The sequence below is a fragment of the Gobio gobio genome (assembly GCF_949357685.1).
Source record: "Gobio gobio genome assembly, chromosome: 20".
In the NCBI taxonomy this organism is placed as follows: Eukaryota; Metazoa; Chordata; class Actinopteri; order Cypriniformes; family Gobionidae; genus Gobio; species Gobio gobio.
In genome coordinates, this window is record NC_137113.1 from 3,802,297 (window position 1) to 3,821,034 (window position 18,738).

At 42.8% G+C, this 18,738-nt stretch overlaps 1 protein-coding gene across 1 annotated transcript in view; it reads right to left on the reverse strand.

Annotated features, from left to right (window-relative positions):
• Positions 1-974: 974 nt before the first annotated feature.
• Positions 975-18,738, reverse strand: part of vclb (vinculin b) — a 66,908-nt gene continuing 49,144 nt past the window's right edge. Inside the window, exons 15-21 of the mRNA XM_079801369.1 lie at positions 16,591-16,699; positions 14,918-15,220; positions 14,398-14,522; positions 14,141-14,326; positions 6,511-6,714; positions 1,886-1,990; positions 975-1,802 (exon numbers count right to left, since the gene is read on the reverse strand). Coding sequence (XP_079657495.1) covers positions 1,656-1,802; positions 1,886-1,990; positions 6,511-6,714; positions 14,141-14,326; positions 14,398-14,522; positions 14,918-15,220; positions 16,591-16,699 — 1,179 coding nt within the window. The 3' untranslated portion in view covers positions 975-1,655. The remainder of the gene's footprint in view (positions 1,803-1,885; positions 1,991-6,510; positions 6,715-14,140; positions 14,327-14,397; positions 14,523-14,917; positions 15,221-16,590; positions 16,700-18,738) is intronic.

Sequence of the window (18,738 nt, forward strand, 5' to 3'; positions counted from 1 at the left end):
TCTCTCTCACACACACACACACACACGAGCTGCTCTCAGATCAGTTTGCTGCCATTGCCATCTTCTGTTTGGTGCTGAAATTGCATTGATTAATTCCATGGTAATCATCAAATATGACTTATTATTGTAAGGGTTATTTTGCCTGTCTCTGTAATAATCGTTTCACCTTATATATCATAACCATAAATACCATAGTGGATACACTTATTAATACTGTAACACTGGTGTTTATACTTGTAGTCGCACGAATATAAAATAAATTTGATGCATGTGTTCAGAAACAAATTAATTAGAGAATTAATAGAGCATGAGCTCGGATTTTATTGCAATATTAAAGGATAAATGAAAATGATTCACTCAAATTGAGTTTGTAAGAGTTTAAAATGTAGTGTAAATATTTCACTTCAAAAATATGCTGGAAACATTTATACTATTTAATATAAATACATATATTTTTTATTTAATTTATATATATATATATATATAATTTTTTTTTTTTTTAGTATCAAGATACTATTATATATATATATTTTTATTTATTTTAGTACCGTTTTAAGTCATTTCATCATTTTTAGTATGTTTATATTGCTTTGTATTAATTTGATCAGTTTTAAGTTGAGTTATTTTAGTACATCAAGTTAAACTGAAGCCGAGAAATGTTCTGTATATAAGAAAACTTAATTATAAAATTTTCAATTATTATAACACAATGAATGTCATCATAACTCATGAACTGTGGTAAAACAGCCTTCAGTGTCAGTGGCAACAATAAACAACACACACACACACACACACACACACACACACACACACACACACACACACACACACACACACACACACACACAGTGTCAGTGGCAACAATAAGCAACGCACGCACGCACGCACGCACGCACGCACGCACACACACAGTGTCAATGGCAACAATAAGATAAAAGACACCAATGTTGAGTCAATATAGTCCCACACATATGACTGAGCTGATAATAAGTTCTTTTATTATGACAAGGCACATTCGGTCTTACAGGCTGTCTTTAAAGATCAACACATATTTACATGAAATCTGCTCAGTGATATAAAAGGCAAATATATGCATATTCTCACTCATATAACTATACTCGAGTGTGCATTCTGCAAGAGAGAGTTTAGTAGTGTATTTAGCACAGTGATGTCTTAGTGGAAATACGAGGACGGCAGAGAGAGTGTGTGTGTGTGTGTGTGTGTGCTCTGATGACCTCTCTTGTGTTGGAGAGTTTGCAGTGAAGGCATCCCTGAACGAAAGTGTGATCTAATCCACGAATCGTTTACCAACATGAGGGCGTTTATATGCTCATCATAAAAAAGCACATTATGAGGATTTCATATTCCAAAATCTGTGCTTGTGTTTTTGTTTGTGAATGTTTTTGTTGCTGTAAACAAGGCTGGTGAGAAATTATATATATAAGAATGCAAATAATGACCATTGTGAAATTTTCCCTCCTAACTGGGATCCATCAAAATCAATCATTCTTCAGAAATAAAAAAAACACTCAATTACATATTTTTAGTCGGTTTTGATAACGGAATAGTTCCTTGAGACGTCTGCATTGACATTGATGACCTGGACTCCAACGCTTCCCCCAGTGCATGCTGGGAGATCTGCACTGGTCCTGCCCTCACTGGTACCATGGCGTCTTGCGGACCCAGCGCAGGGTCAGTCCGGCGTCCGTGCGGATCTTGATGGAGGCGGCCTCGGCTTCCCTCACCGTCTCCTTCACCGACTGCATCAGGTTCTGAGCGTTGTGGACCAGCATCTCTGTGGCCTACAAGAGAACAGAAACACGCGTTTAGACGGCTTTCCTGACTTTAAACGCGAGACGGCAAAGAGCGGAGAGCGAGATCTGACCTGCTCGGATTCCTCCTCGCTGATGTTGGTGCGTCCCAACATGGTGGCCTTCACAGTGGAGAGAATCTTCAGCTGTGTGCTGATGGTAGGAATCCTCTCACACACCTACACAAACACACAAGACTCCTTCAAAATGTGCGCTCGAGTCATTTTTACAGTCATAAAGAACATCTTGTGCAGAACTGCTTCATCTTAAATTGCTTTCCTTTCCATGCACTAGCTCATTTTTCATTGTTTCATTTAGGGATGCACGATATATCACCACCATATCTGTATCGGCCGATATATGTGTAACTTTTTTCATGTTATCGGTCAGATAAGAAAATGTGTCCGACATATTAAAGCTGATAAATAATGTATTATTTCCTTCAGCTGAGACACTTCAGATGTGTGTGATTGTTTTTGTAATCAGGCTCTCAAAAATTATATGAAAATGTGGATTTAGATTCATCGGCTGATATATCGGTTATCAGCTTTCAAGTATAAAGAATTATCGGTTATCGGTATCGACCAAAATGTTCATATCAGTGCATCCCTACTTTCATGCACTAGCTCATTTTTCATTGACAGGGATGAACATTATATCACCACCATATTGGTATCGGCCAATTAAATGTTACATTTTTAATGTTATCATTATCGGCCCGATAAGAAAATGTGTCCGATATTTTAAAGCCGATAAATAATGTATTATTTCCTTCAGATGAGACACCTCAGATGTACACTGTTCACCATGATGGGTTTGAAATGCTTGGAATATGATTGAAATCACTTCAAAAATGGAAAATACGGTTCAGAGCAACACGTGCAGCGCGAGTCTGTCATATCGGCTACAGAAAATCATAATGAGAACATCATAACTGTGTGTTTGGGACATGGCTTTAATGCTGAGACTTTTGTTTTTGTAATCAGACTCTCAAAATTATATACAAATTTGGAATTAGATTTATCGGCCAATATATGAATTATCGGCTTTCAAATATAAAGTATTATCGGTTATCGGTATCGACCAAAATGTTCATATCAGTGCATCTCAACTTTCCATGCACTAGCTCATTTTTCATTGTTAGGGATGAACAATATATCACCACCATATCGGTATTGGACGATATACGTTACATTTTTAATGTTATCATTATCGGCCTGATAAGAAACTTTGGCCGATATTTTAAAGCCGATAAATAATGTATTATTTCCTTCAGCTGAGACACTTCAGATGTGCACTGTTCACCATGATGGGTTTGAAATGCATGAAATATCAAGTCTGTCATATCAGCTACAGAAAATCATAATGAGAACATCATCATAACTGTGTGTTTGAGTCATGGCTTTAATGCTGAGACTGTAGTTTTTGTAATCAGACTCTCAAAAATTATATAAACATTTGTATTTAGATTTATCGGCCAATATATTGGTTATCGGCTTTCAAATATAAAGAATTATCGGTTAATCAGACAAAATGTTCATATCAGTGCATCCCTACTTTCCATGCACTAGCTCCTTTTTCATTGTTAGGGATGCACGATATATCACCACCATATCGGTATCGGCCGATTTAGGTTACATTTTTAATGTTATCACTATCGGCCTGATAAGAAAATGTGTCCGATATTTTAAAGCCGATAAATATTGTATTATTTCCTTCAGCTGAGACACTTCATATGTGCACTGTTCACCATGATGGGTTTGAAATGCTTGAAATATGATTGGAATCACTTCAAAAAAGGAAAATACGGTTCAGAGCAACACGTGCAGCGCGAGTCTGTCATATCGGCTACAGAGAATCATAATGAGAACATCATAACTGTGTGTTTGAGTCATGGATTTTAATGCTGAGACTTTTGTTTTTGTAATCAGGCTCTCAAAAATGATATACAAATTTGGAATTAGATTTATTGGCCAATATATCGGTTATCGGCTTTCAAATATAAAGAATTATCGGTATCAACCAACATTTTTATATCCCTGCATCCCTACTTTCCATGCACTAGCTCCTTTTTCAATGTTAGGGATGAACAATATATCACCACCATACCGGTATATAGGAGATTGAGACTCCTATGATATATCGGCCATCGGCTTTCAAATATAAAGAATTATCGGTATCGGCCAAAATGTTCATATCAGTGCATCCCTACTTTCATTATCCAATTGAACGAATTTGCCACTGGAGAAAACGGTGATGTCATCCAGCTCATCTCAATTATCATATACACTCACCTAAAGGATTATTAGGAACACCTGTTCATTTTATCATTAATGTAATTATCTAATCAACCAATCACATGGCAGTTGCTTCAATGCATTTAGGGATGTGGTCCTGGTCAAGACAATCTCCTGAACTCCACACTGAATGTCAGAATGGGAAAGAAAGGTGATTTAAGCAATTTTGAGCGTGGCATGGTTGTTGGTGCCAGACGGGCCGGTCTGAGCATTTCACAATCTACTACTGTGCAGGCTGGTGGTGGTGTGATATGGTGTGGGGGATGTTTTCTTGGCACACTTTAGGCCCCTTAGTGCCAATTGGGCATCGTTTAAAGGTCCCGTTTTTCGTGTTTTTTTGAAGCTTTGATTGTGTTTACAGTGTGCAATATAACGTGTTCATGTTTCATGTGTAAAAAAACAGTATTTTTCATACAATGTACTTAACTGTATACCGCTGTTTTCACTGTCCTCAAAACGGCTTGATGATTTTCTTGTTCTATGAAGTCCCTCCTTCAGAAATACGTAACGAGTTCTGATTGTGCCAGCGGTTCCCCAGTTGTGATTGGACAGCAGCTTAGCGCACGTTGACCGGGAAGGTCACGCCTCTTACCATAACGGGGAGATGAACGCGCTCAAACTACAGTGTCCCTGAAGGCCAAACAAAGGTGATTTGACTCCAGGATGAAAATAACAGCGTCTCGACGGCATGGCGACAAACGCAACCGAACCGAACCGAACGCAACACTTCCTCTTCTCCACGAGGGAGCAACAAGACCCTTTTTCGCGTATTCTTGTGGACGGAGGTTAGTCAACAAACTGTTCTACTGACGTCATTAAAGCAGGAAGTACAGGGATGTAGAACAAACCGGCCGTTCACTGTAGGCTTCGAAAGGGAACTTCTGTTAAATAAAATATCTCGCTTGGCATTGAACTTTGAGCTTTATCATTTTACAGGTATTATTTATGCTCTAACAGCAACATTACACACTAACTAAAGTTTGAAAAATGGAATCACGAAGAACAGGACCTTTAAAGCTACACTATGTAACTTTTCCGTCCACTAGAGGTCGCCTGTTCAAAACAAAGACGTAGTTTTATGACGGCACGTTTGAGCGCAGAATCTCGGGACATGTGGTCTTCACATCACAGCCGGTGGAAAACAGTCAGGATAGGACTCGGGCAGAAATCATGTTCATGGATGCGATTATTAACATTACTGTAGTCTGAAGTAGAGCAGGAGCGAGTGTTGTGGAGCTGAGCAAGGCCGCAGGAGCGATTGAAGAGCGGGACTCTTATTATGGCATAATCGCTGGCGGGACTTTTATTATGACACGGTTGCCGGCGCTACTTCCTCTTTTCCAGTCATGAGTCTGAGGTAACCCAACTCTGTTTATCGTATTAGATATATCTGAGTGTGTTGAAAAGGAAGTTATGACGTTCGCTCGGCGGCTGCTATGACACTTGTTCACACTGCAGTGAGAGTAAAGTGTTTCACTGAATAAAACCGGAGACCGAGGGTGACGCAGATATGACGCAATCGACAGGCGACTCCCTCACACGCATAGCTCACACGTCCCGGTTCCTTGGTTAAAATAGCAAATTTCTCACGATTTACAAATAGTTTAAAACATTTGGGATATTCTAAGTACTCAACTGAACAAAATATATAACACTGGCCTAGTGGTTTCTGGATATTTTACTGCAAAAATCCTACATAGTTCACCTTTAAATGCCACGGCCTACCTGAGCATTGTTTCTGACCATGTCCATCCCTTTATGACCACCATGTCCCCATCCTCTGATGGCTACTTCCAGCAGGATAATGCACCGTCACAAAGCTCCAATCATTTCAAATTGGTTTCTTGAACATGACAATGAGTTCACTGAACTAAAATGGCCCCCACAGTCACCAGATCTCAACCCAATAGAGCATCTTTGGGATGTGGTGGAACGGGAGCTTCGTGCCCTGGATGTGCATCCCACAAATCTCCATCAACTGCAAGATGCTCTCCTATCAATATGGGCCAACATTTCTAAAGAATGCTTTCAGCACCTTGTTGAATCAATGCCACGTAGAATTAAGGCAGTTCTGAAGGCGAAAGGGGGGCAAACACAGTATTAGTGTGTGTTCCTAATAATCCTTTAGGTGAGTGTAGTGCCAATGCTGGCAGATCAGTAATATAGTTGAAAATGTATTTGGATGTTTAGTTGAAAATTTTGTGTCCCCGACTGAGCAAGCCAAGCCAAAGGCGACAGTGGCAAGGAACCAAAACTCCATCAGGTGACCTAATGGAGAAAAATAAACCTTGGGAGAAACCAGGCTCAGTCGGGGTGCCAGTTCTCCTCTGGCCTACACTAAACTCCTCAGCCCATCTGTCAGCAGTCACGCCGTGGCCTTGACTCCACCCAGCGCTCATTACCTGCAGCAGGTTGGTTCGTATGCGTTTGTCCGTGCACTGCTTGGCGACCTCCTTGGCGAGGCGTGTGACCTCGTCGGAGGCTTTGGCGATGTCTTTGGCACACTGGATGAGCGCCCTCTTATTCCCGCCGCTACCTCGGACCAGTCGAGACATCTCGGCCATCAGCAGAGCCATGCGCTTGGCCGCGCCGATGATGTCATTACCCTGCAAAAACATTATTGTTTAATAACCCGCATGGATCCAACCATTAAGGATCAGTGTTGGGGGTAACACATTACAAGTAACTTGAGTTACGTAATAAAATTACTTTTTCCAAGTAACTAGTAAAGTAACGCATTACTTTTCAAATTTACAACAAAATATCTGAGTTACTTTTTCACATTAATTTGACTGACAGCTCTCCTGCCCCCATGTTGAGGAAAATAAGTGCAGAGGCGTGTGTGTGTGTGTGTGAACATGAGGGTTATTGTAGTTCTAGACTAAATGTGAGCATTTATTAATCTCACATGCACAATAAAGATTCTGTACTCCTCAAAATGAATAAAATCAGTCAAATGCAAAATCAGAGTACTATACAAACCTCCAATAATTAAATGTTAAATAAAACAACTATTTTTTATGCATAATCTACCTTTTATATTTAATTTACCAATGTCTTGCTGCTGACCCCTGCTGAAATTACTAGATTTTTTGTTTTTATTGGTAAAACTTTTTTCTCCTGCGTCCTATTCTACCATTATCCAGAGCTGCGCCCTCTACTGTTCATGCATCAATTTGCATTTTTACCTCAGCCTGGGGCTTATTATTTCAATTTTGGTATGAAGAGGTCTTTACCGTTGCACAAAAATATAACTTTTTTTAACAAAAACAAAAACACGCCCAGCCCAGGTGAGAAAAAGTAACGCAAAAGTAGATTCAAGATTCAAGATTCAAGAGTTTTATTTGTCACATACACAGTTATATACACAATATACAACTGGCAGTGAAATGTAAACAGGTCCGCTCCATGGACAGTGCAAATAACAGTTACAAGAAATTAAAATAGAAATAGAATAAAATTAGAATAAAAAGTATTAACATAAGTAGGATTATAAATAAATCAAGTAAAGATAAAAATTGGAAATAAGATAAAATAAAAATATAAAAAATATGTGGATATGATAAGTGAGATAAACTGTAGACTTAAAAATAAGTGGTTAACATAAAATATATATATATGTATATATAAAGAAGTATAATGTGCAAGGTTTATTACAGGTTGTTACACAGTAACAATAGGAACGTAAAGTGCAGTGCAATGGCAGTATATGGATGTTAATGTTTAAACTGGATGTTTATGCGTGTGCGGGGTGAAGTGAAGTCACGTGACTGAGTTCAGGAGTCTGATGGCCTGGGGGAAGAAACTCCTCCTGAGTCTTTCAGTCTTTGCCATCAGGCTACGGAAGCGCTTACCAGATGGCAGCAGGGTGAAGTGAGAGTTTGCAGGGTGATTAATGTCTCTGATAATTTTAGTAGCTCTACCTCTGCAGCGTTTGGTGTAGATGTCCTGCAGAGACGGGAGAGCTGAGCCTGAGATGCGCTCGGATAAGCGCACCACTCTTTGCAGGGCTTTGCAGTCGTGACTGGTGCTGTTCCCGTACCACGCTGTGATGCACTGAGTCAGGACACTTTCTATCGCCCCTCGATAGAAAGTTTTCAGGATGGCTGGTGAAACCCTGAATTTCCTCAGCTGGCGCAGGTGGTACAGTCTTTGCCTGGCTTTTTTCACCTGTGTCTGGATGTGTGTAGTCCAGGTCAGATCCTCGGAGATGTTCACACCCAGGTATTTGAAGCTGCTCACTCTCTCTACCGGTGTCCCGCTGATCATGAGAGGGGAGTATGACCGATGCTGTCTCTTCCTGAAGTCCACAATCAGTTCTTTGGTCTTGTTAACATTCAGAGAGAGACAGTTGTCCTGGCACCATGATGTCAGTTGCTCCACTTCGTCCAAGTATGCCGTCTCATTGTTGTTGGAGATGAGACCCAGGACAACAGTATCATCAGCAAACTTGATGATCGAGGTGGAGCTGTGTGTGGACAAACAGTCATGGGTGTAGAGAGAGTAGAGCAGGGGACTCAGCACACAGCCCTGTGGAGCTCCAACACTCAGGGTGATGGAGGTGGAGGTGAACTGGCCTACTCTCACCGCCTGGGGTCTGCCAGTGAGGAAATCTTCAATCCAGAGGCAGAGAGAAGAATTCAGGCCTAGATCCAGGAGTTTGTGTGTTAGCTTAATGGGAACTATGGTGTTAAAGGCTGAGCTATAGTCAATAAATAGCAACCTGACATAGTTCCCACTTTTGCTGTCGATGTGAGTGAGGCAGGAGTGAAGGACGTGAGAAATGGCATCTTCAGTCGATCTATTGGGACGATAGGCAAACTGAAGAGGGTCCAAAGTGTCAGGAATGGAGGAGCAAATGTTGTTTTTAATGAGTCTCTCAAAGACCTTCATGACTAAAGATGTGAGAGCCACTGGACGATAGTCATTTAGGCAAGAGGGTTTACTGATCTTAGGTACAGGGATGATGGAGGATCGTTTGAAGGAGGTGGGGACAACAGATGTAGCAAGGGACTCGTTAAATATGGATGTAAAGAGCCCTGCGAGCTGATCAGCACAGGACCGCAGAACACGACCTGAAATACCATCCGGCCCAGCAGCTTTCCTGACATCCACACGTTTGAGTGCCCTCCGAACCTCGTCCTCCGAGACAGAGATCACGTGACCGTTGCTGCTCTGAGGGACTCTCTCTGACGCGTCACTCGCCGGAGTCGCGCTGCCGCGATTACCATCAAAGCGAGCGTAGAAAGAGTTTAACTCGTTCACCAGCAACGGATCAGCTCTCACCTCTGCAGAGGATTTAGTTCCAAAAGCACAGATGGTCCTCAGTCCCTGCCACATCCGCCGGGAGTCGTTGAGTTGGAAATGAGATTCCACTCGGTCTTTATAGCGGAGTTTTGCGGCTTTAACGGCGCGCCGGAGAGCGTAACATGAAGCTTTGTACTCCCTCATATCCCCCGTTAGGAGACCGGCATTGTAAGCGGTGGTGCGCGAGTTTACTGCAGTGCGAATTGAACTGTCCACCCACGGTTTCTGATTAGGGAAGGACGTTATAGTTAATGTTTGTGTGGCTTGCTCTGTCAGTGTGTTAATAAAGCAGAGCGCCACTTCTGTGAACTCGCTGACGTCTTCAGAACTCGCGCGGAACATGTCCCAGTCGACGTCATCAAGAGCTGCCTGTAGCGTGATCTCTGAATGGGATGACCAGCGTTTGACTTCCCTCCTCACCGGGGGCTCTTGAACGAGCCTTTGTTTGTATTCCGGTGTGAGGAAAATGGCGGCATGGTCCGATTTGCCAAAAGCTGGCTGTGAACGAGCTTTGTAGGCGTTCTTAAACGGAGAGTAGCAATGATCCAGTGTGTTTGCTCCTCGTGTGGGACAGGAGACATGCTGGTGAAAGTTTGGCAATACTTTCTTTAGGTTTGCTTTGTTAAAATCACCCGCGACGATGAAAGCAGCGTCGGGGTGTTTGTTTATGAAGCCGCTGGTCACATCATGGAGGGCAGATAAAGCCAGCCCCGTGTCTGCTTGTGGTGGAATATAAACGGCAGTGCAGATGACCGAGGAAAACTCCCTCGGTAGGTAGAAAGGCCGGCACATGAGAGATAAATGTTCCAAGTGAGGCGAGCAGGATCGCGAAAGAATGGAGATGTTCCTAGGATCGCACCATTTCTTGTTTATCATGAAACACACTCCACCGCCTTTAGATTTCCCGGCCTCGGCTGTTCTGTCCATCCGAAAAACAGAGAAGTTCTCGGACGGCGTCACGGCTGTATCCGGGACCGCTGGCGTGAGCCATGTTTCGGACAGACAATAGATGTTGCAGTCTCTCATGTCCCGTTGAAAACTTATCCTGGCTCTAAGATCGTCCATCTTATTCTCCAAGGATTGGACATTTGCGAGCAAAATGCTCGGGAGAGGAGGACTGAATGCTCTTTTTCTCAGTCTGTTGCGGATCCCAGCGCGTTTCCCGCGGTGTTTTTTGAATCTTCGCCGTCGACTCGAGTGGCCATTGTTCAACTCGGCGTCCCGGCGAATCTCAGATGGAAGATTGGAGAAAGTGTCCTGAAACAGGTCAGTGTAGCGGTAACCAATTTCCAGAAGTGTTTTGCTGTCGTAACAGATCAAAGCAGATGATCCGTTGGAAAAAATAGAGAGTAAAAGAGAGTAGAATAATAAATAAAAGCAAAGTCTTAGCGGAGCGACCTGAACGGCGACCGAGCACGGCGGCGCCATCTTGCGAGGATGGTAAGTAACGTAAAGCATTGGTAAGTAACGTAAAGCATTACTTTTCTTAAAAAGTAACTAAGTAACTCAATTAGTTACTTTTTAAGGGAGTAACGCAATATTGTAATGCATTACTTTTTAAAGTAACTTTCCCCAACACCGTTAAGGATGATTCTGATTCTTATGCTGGGTACACACGAAAAGATTTGTAACTCTTATATGCGAGAGACCACAAACATGACGATAAGAAATCATAGATTTACCCGTGATGTTTCTCAAGTGTGTGGAGTGCTGCGATGTGACCAGGAAAGCACAGCACACACTAACAGATCCCATTCACAAACAACAGAGTCCCTTCTGTGAAATCTCACAAAATCTCTCTCATCAAGATATCTCAAACGTGACTTTAAAGTAAACAAAAATGGCGGACGACCGGCAAGAAGAAATTGCGCTTATAGTGCATGGACTGCTTTTTACAGAACATTTGCAGGGGGGAAAGGAAAATGTTTAGATGAAGTCATGGGGACAGTGTGAAGATGGACTTTACATGTTACAGCGCGAGCTGGAGGTGTGTCTTCCGTCAGCTCGCTTTCTTATTGGATAGTTTCGTTACACATGATAATCTCCAGAGCGCGTGTGCTTGTCCTCAGGGTTCCCACCACAACAGGATTTCTGATCGTAAATATTCAACATCGCGATCGGGGCGGCTCCGACGTTCTCAACACACTCTTAACACGCCTCACACCGCAGGAAAATCTGAGAAGATAATCTTTAGAACCATGAAGATAATCTGGACTTTACCTAGGATTGTCGGAAGGGGAGAAATAGTCCCAAAATCGCCCTGATTATCTTTTCGTGTGTACCCAGAATTATCAATTCCTAATTTAAATTCCAGTAGGGGAAAAAAAATGTATTGCAAAACATATAACTGTAGCTACCATGAACAACAAAAATCAACAGGCTAAAGAACACTTACATAAGGAACGTTTGTGAATATTTTAAATAAAAAAATAAAAAGCGAAATAAACCCGATGTGTGTCATGTGAGAAGCATGACGTGTCGCCATGGAAACAATAAGGCGATGCGTTCTAAAATATTTAGCCAGAGAAAATGGTCATATTTCTGCAAAATAAAGCTGAAGCTTGAAGCTGGTTTGTAGCAGACCAAGATCACAGACTGTGCTGTTATTACTGTAACTGTGATTTAGAGTTAAACTAGGCCTGTGGTAGTTGGGTTAGAGGGCTTTGGTTTTACTGTGAATTAGTTAAGTAAATTGTGTTTTGTATTTATTTATATTTATATATTTAAGTATATTTTAAACTTATAATAAATTGCTCAATTTAAATAATAAAAAAAAAATCTATAAAAAGCCATTTTTTAATGTCATCCAGCTCGTTTTGTTGCTTTTTTATTTATTTTAAGTATTGGTTTGGCACCGGTATCGAAAAAAACCCTGACAGGAAAGCTCTCCTTTTTCTTTTCTCCATACACATGAAAAGCACCCCGGTGGCATTATAGGGATCTGTTATGTTTAATCTATGAAGTTTTGCTATGTACAGGTCTATGTCTTTTGATTTAAAGTGCGCAGTGAACTCTGTAGCCTTGAAACTCATCCTGGCGCCGGCTCTTCCTGCCTGCCAAAATGGCGTCGTACACAGAATGGGTCATGTGACCTCCGGAGCTCTATAGGTCAACACAGGAACCGTTAACCGGAATCACGTTTTATCGAATCCCCGGATCTTAGAAATTTGGAGCTGGTCTTAAATTGAACTGGTTCTCGATACTAGGGCTGTAATCTCCCAGTCGATTGGTCGATACGTTCTGGCTCGACCAAAATTCGGATTTTTTGCAGTTAATTTAATCAGTTTGGCCGCGTTTAGTGCTTTCCACCTGATGAAATGAACGCAGCCAAACGTTTGAACGTATCACAGCTCAACGACAAACATGTCATATCACAAAAAACGGTAAGCTAACTTGTCTGCGTTAGGTTGCCCCGTCTGTTTTGAGTTGCCCCGTCCCTTTTATTATTGTGCAAACTGCAAAATTTATTTCTAGTTTTATTTATTGGATTTGGGCACTTTATTAGGCTACTTTATTTTTTATTTGGAGCCAAATGCGCGATGCGCTGTGGCCACTGTTTGTATTAGTTTTGAGCCTATGCTTTATTTTTCAGTTATGCACTTTATTTTGTTTCTGCTCTTGATCTGGCTTGTTTAATAAATATAAATTTTTTTATTAAAGTGGACGTATCTTTTGTGTTTAAGAGTAAAAGCTTTACGTTAATAGTCTATTTGTGTCTCAGCCGTGAAGCTGAGCTGATCCTATGTTCACAGAGCGGCTGAAATGATAGTATCTGTCAGTTATTATAATACATATGACAAAAACAATTATTGCATATTCCTCAAAAGTTCTTGTGATGATATAGTACTATATTTTGGTAAATCATAGGCTATGATATTGCGCAAGTGCACGTGATGCAACACTCTCAGAGCCACAGACTCGTGTGTCAGACTCATTTCAGTGCTAAATAATCAGATCAAAAACTATTTAATATACTGCAAATAGCTACTAGTTTATGTTTATTTATAATTCATTTAGGCAGAAAACAAGGCCACCAAGTACTGCACACAGTGCACAGCTAATTAATTTAACGTTTTTTTTCCTAACGTCATTTTTAGTCGAAAATTTCAGGACTTCAGTCGACCAAGATTTTCTTTGGTTGATTACAGCCCTACTCGATACCAAGCGGCTCCTCCCGCAGTTTCTCTTGAAGCCAATACGGAAGTGCCTCAAACTGCAGTTCATCGACTGGCCACTAGGGACATGCTCCAGAAGGAGCAGAATCTCATTGAGCTCATGTTAAAATGGCCAACTTTAGAGCAGAATAAAACATGTTTACAGTCTGGGACACATTGTGCTTTTGGTCTGTACGGCTAATTTTGCCCTTCATGACGACTGTGAGGGGGGTGAATTTTTTTATAACTCATTCATTTACATTATATAAAGCCTTAAAGTTCTGCATAATTAAGGGGGTGGCCACTTCGAGTGACAGGTGGATAGCCATTTATCTGCTGTCTGTTAGTCAGCGCGTCACTTAAGCTCCGCCCACATTCCGCCTTTTTGCCCATTTTCTGTTATCCGGGAGTGACGCGCGATGACGCACTGCGAAGATGGCAACGGCCAACTCGTCCATACTTTGCGCTTCAGAACGGCTCATCAGAATCCTATGGGTGACGTCACGGACACTACGTCCATATTTTTTTACAGTCTATGCTCAATACCCAAACCCAACTCTGCGAGACTGACCTTGCTGGACCACTTGCGAGCCTCTTCATGAAGCTGTCGGGCGGCCACCATCATGGGTTCGCTGATAATCTCTCCGGCCTGCAGCTCTGGGAACTCCTCGTCCTTCTCCTCAGGTGGTGGAGGTCTGGGAGGCGGCACTTCACCCTCCGGCAGGGGCGGTTTCGGCGGGGCGGCGTTGTCGCTTATCTGAACAAGAACCAGTGCTCATGTTTAAAATCCTGCTTGTGCAATAAATGCCTGTCTGCGGTGAAACTGACCTGCAGGTGCTCCAGGTCTGGCGGTGGAGGAGGGAAGTCTGGCTCCTGCGGCTGGAACGCCTCTCTGACTTTAGCCACGGCTCCCAGGATCTTAAAACCCGAGTCCAGGAAGCCCCTCTGAAGGCCTGTCCAGAAAGACAATGGTCATAACTAGGGCTGCACGATTAATCGAGACAAAAAACTAAATTTTGATATGGCTTAGAGGTGCACGATATTAACCTAATTAAAGGCATGCATCATCTTTTGTGTCAAATTCTTACATTTAAGACACAATAGGGCTGTTACCAATCAAATTACATCAACTATAATCATCTTTTTTTTCACAATAAATGCTTCTCCATCTCTACATCTGCTCGGAGTTTGGGTTGCTTTAACATGCATATAGAAAACACAAACTTAATGGGAAGAAGCGCCTAAAAATGAGCTTTCATCAATTAAAGGGAATCTGGGTGGTTGCTTTCTGGCCCTATCATTTAGTGACTTCCACAATGAAGTGAACTTCTTTTTCTGTGTGTCTCACTTTGGTCCTGTATGTTGCCGGCCACGGCCTTGGCGTCCATGACCATTGGTGAGATGGTTCTGCTGAGCTCGTCGGAAGCCGCTTTCACGGTTTCTCTGAACTTCGGGTCCTCGGAGTTCTCCACCTCTCGTTTTGCCACCAGCATGATCCGATTGGCTCGTCGGGCGATGCTGGTTGCCCCGGCGACCAGCATCTGAGGCTGGTGATTGGCCATGGCTACCTGACACTTGTCCAGATCTTTCTTAATGGCTTCTTCTGATGCGTCCAACAGAGACCTGGTGTCAATCGCTTCATCCACCAGACCTGAGGAAGACACACGGGCAGGATTTGTTCTAGTAGCTTAAATTACTGAAGATCATTTGTGATATTCCAACCTATTTTTTTTCAATTATTGAAAGTAAAATTAAATAAATATTAAAAAAATTATAAAATAATTAAAAATAAGTACGTAAGATATTTTAAAAATAAATGGTAAAAATGTAAAATAAAGAAAAAATAAACAATATATAAACAGTATTACATTAAACAAAATAAACTCAGACAGACAGACACAGACAGACAGACAGACAGACAGACAGACAGACAGACAGACAGACAGACAGACAGACAGACAGACAGACAGACAGACAGACAGACAGACAGACAGACAGACAGACAGACAGACAGACAGACAGACAGACAGACAGACAGACAGACAGACAGACAGACAGACAGACAGACAGACAGACAGACAGACAGACAGACAGACAGACAGACAGACAGACAGACAGATAGATAGATAGATAGATAGATAGATAGATAGATAGATAGATAGATAGATAGATAGATAGATAGATAGATAGATAGATAGATAGATAGATAGATAGATAGATAAATGTGTATGTACAAATGGATGGATAGATAAATGTGTATGTACAAATGGATGGATGGATGAATGGATGGATAGATAGATAAATGTGTATGTACAAATGGATGGATGGATGAATGGATGGATAGATAGATAAATGTGTATGTACAAATGGATGGATGGATGAATGGATGGATAGATAGATAAATGTGTATGTACAAATGGATGGATGGATGGATAGATAGATAAATGTGTATGTACAAATGGATGGATGGATGAATGGATGGATAGATAGATAAATGTGTATGTACAAATGGATGGATGGATGGATGGATAGATAGATAAATGTGTATGTACAAATGGATGGATGGATGAATGGATGGATAGATAAATGTGTATGTACAAATGGATGGATGGATGGATAGATGGATAGATAGATAGATAGATAGATAGATAGATAGATAGATAGATAGATAGATAGATAGATAGATAGATAGATAGATAGATAGATAGATAGATAGATAGATAGATAGATAGATAGATAGATAGATAAATGTGTATGTAAAAATGGATGGATGGACGGACGATAGATAGATGGACAGAGGGACAGACGGATAGATAGATGGATGGATGGATGGATGGATGGATAGATAGATAGATAGATGTGTATGTACAAATGGATGGATGGACGGATGATAGTTATATGGACAGATGGACGGATGGATGGATAGATGTGTATGTACAAATAAATGGATGGATGGACAGATGGACGGATGGATGGATGGATGGATGTATGGATGGATGGATGGATAAATGTGTTTGTCACCTGTCATTTTCTCGACATTGTCGATCCACTGATTCTTCATGGTCTCGAAGTGTTCATAGGCCGCCTGGTTCCCGGGATTCTTCAGGAGGATTCGAGCGGCAGAGATGACCTGCAGGACAAAACCACCAAAGATACCACAGATTCCCATCAGTCTGGAGTGAAGGGTGTGAGTGTGTGTGAGCTGGTTTGTCTGTTACCTGTGGCGTCAGGTCTGGAGTGAAGGGTGTGAGTGTGTGTGAGCTGGTTTGTCTGTTACCTGTGGCGTCAGGTCTGGAGTGAAGAGTGTGAGTGTGTGTGAGCTGGTTTGTCTGTTACCTGTGGCGTCAGGTCTGGAGTGAAGGGTGTGAGTGTGTGTGAGCTGGTTTGTCTGTTACCTGTGGCGTCAGGTCTGGAGTGAAGAGTGTGAGTGTGTGTGAGCTGGTTTGTCTGTTACCTGTGGCGTCAGGTCTGGAGTGAAGGGTCTGAGTGTGTGTGAGCGGGTTTGTCTGTTACCTGTGGCGTCAGGTCTGGAGTGAAGAGTGTGAGTGTGTGTGAGCTGGTTTGTCTGTTACCTGTGGCGTCAGGTCTGGAGTGAAGGGTCTGAGTGTGTGTGAGCTGGTTTGTCTGTTACCTGTGGCGTCAGGTCTGGAGTGAAGGGTCTGAGTGTGTGTGAGCGGGTTTGTCTGTTACCTGTGGCGTCAGGTCTGGAGTGAAGAGTGTGAGTGTGTGTGAGCTGGTTTGTCTGTTACCTGTGGCGTCAGGTCTGGAGTGAAGAGTGTGAGTGTGTGTGAGCTGGTTTGTCTGTTACCTGTGGCGTCAGGTCTGGAGTGAAGGGTCTGAGTGTGTGTGAGCGGGTTTGTCTGTTACCTGTGGCGTCAGGTCTGGAGTGAAGAGTCTGAGTGTGTGTGAGCGGGTTTGTCTGTTACCTGTGGCATCAGGTCTGGAGTGAAGAGTGTGAGTGTGTGTGAGCGGGTTTGTCTGTTACCTGTGGCGTCAGGTCTGGAGTGAAGAGTGTGAGTGTGTGTGAGCTGGTTTGTCTGTTACCTGTGGCGTCAGGTCTGGAGTGAAGAGTGTGAGTGTGTGTGAGCTGGTTTGTCTGTTACCTGTGGCGTCAGGTCTGGAGTGAAGAGTGTGAGTGTGTGTGAGCTGGTTTGTCTGTTACCTGTGGCGTCAGGTCTGGAGTGAAGAGTGTGAGTGAGCTGGTTTGTCTGTTACCTGTGGCGTCAGGTCTGGAGTGAAGAGTGTGAGTGTGTGTGAGCGGGTTTGTCTGTTACCTGTGGCGTCGGGTCTGGAGTGAAGAGTGTGAGTGTGTGTGAGCTGGTTTGTCTGTTACCTGTGGCGTCAGGTCTGGAGTGAAGAGTGTGAGTGTGTGTGAGCTGGTTTGTCTGTTACCTGTGGCATCAGGTCTGGAGTGAAGAGTGTGAGTGTGTGTGAGCTGGTTTGTCTGTTACCTGTGGCGTCAGGTCTGGAGTGAAGAGTGTGAGTGTGTGTGAGCTGGTTTGTCTGTTACCTGTGGCGTCAGGTCTGGAGTGAAGAGTGTGAGTGTGTGTGAGCTGGTTTGTCTGTTACCTGTGGCGTCAGGTCTGGAGTGAAGGGTCTGAGTGTGTGTGAGCGGGTTTGTCTGTTACCTGTGGCGTCAGGTCTGGAGTGAAGAGTCTGAGTGTGTGTGAGCGGGTTTGTCTGTTACCTGTGGCATCAGGTCTGGAGTGAAGAGTGTGAGTGTGTGTGAGCGGGTTTGTCTGTTACCTGTGGCATCAGGTCTGGAGTGAAGAGTGTGAGTGTGTGTGAGCTGGTTTGTCTGTTACCTGTGGCGTCAGGTCTGGAGTGAAGAGTGTGAGTGTGTGTGAGCTGGTTTGTCTGTTACCTGTGGCGTCAGGTCTGGAGTGAAGAGTGTGAGTGTGTGTGAGCTGGTTTGTCTGTTACCTGTGGCGTCAGGTCTGGAGTGAAGAGTGTGAGTGAGCTGGTTTGTCTGTTACCTGTGGCGTCAGGTCTGGAGTGAAGAGTGTGAGTGTGTGTGAGCGGGTTTGTCTGTTACCTGTGGCGTCGGGTCTGGAGTGAAGAGTGTGAGTGTGTGTGAGCTGGTTTGTCTGTTACCTGTGGCGTCAGGTCTGGAGTGAAGAGTGTGAGTGTGTGTGAGCTGGTTTGTCTGTTACCTGTGGCATCAGGTCT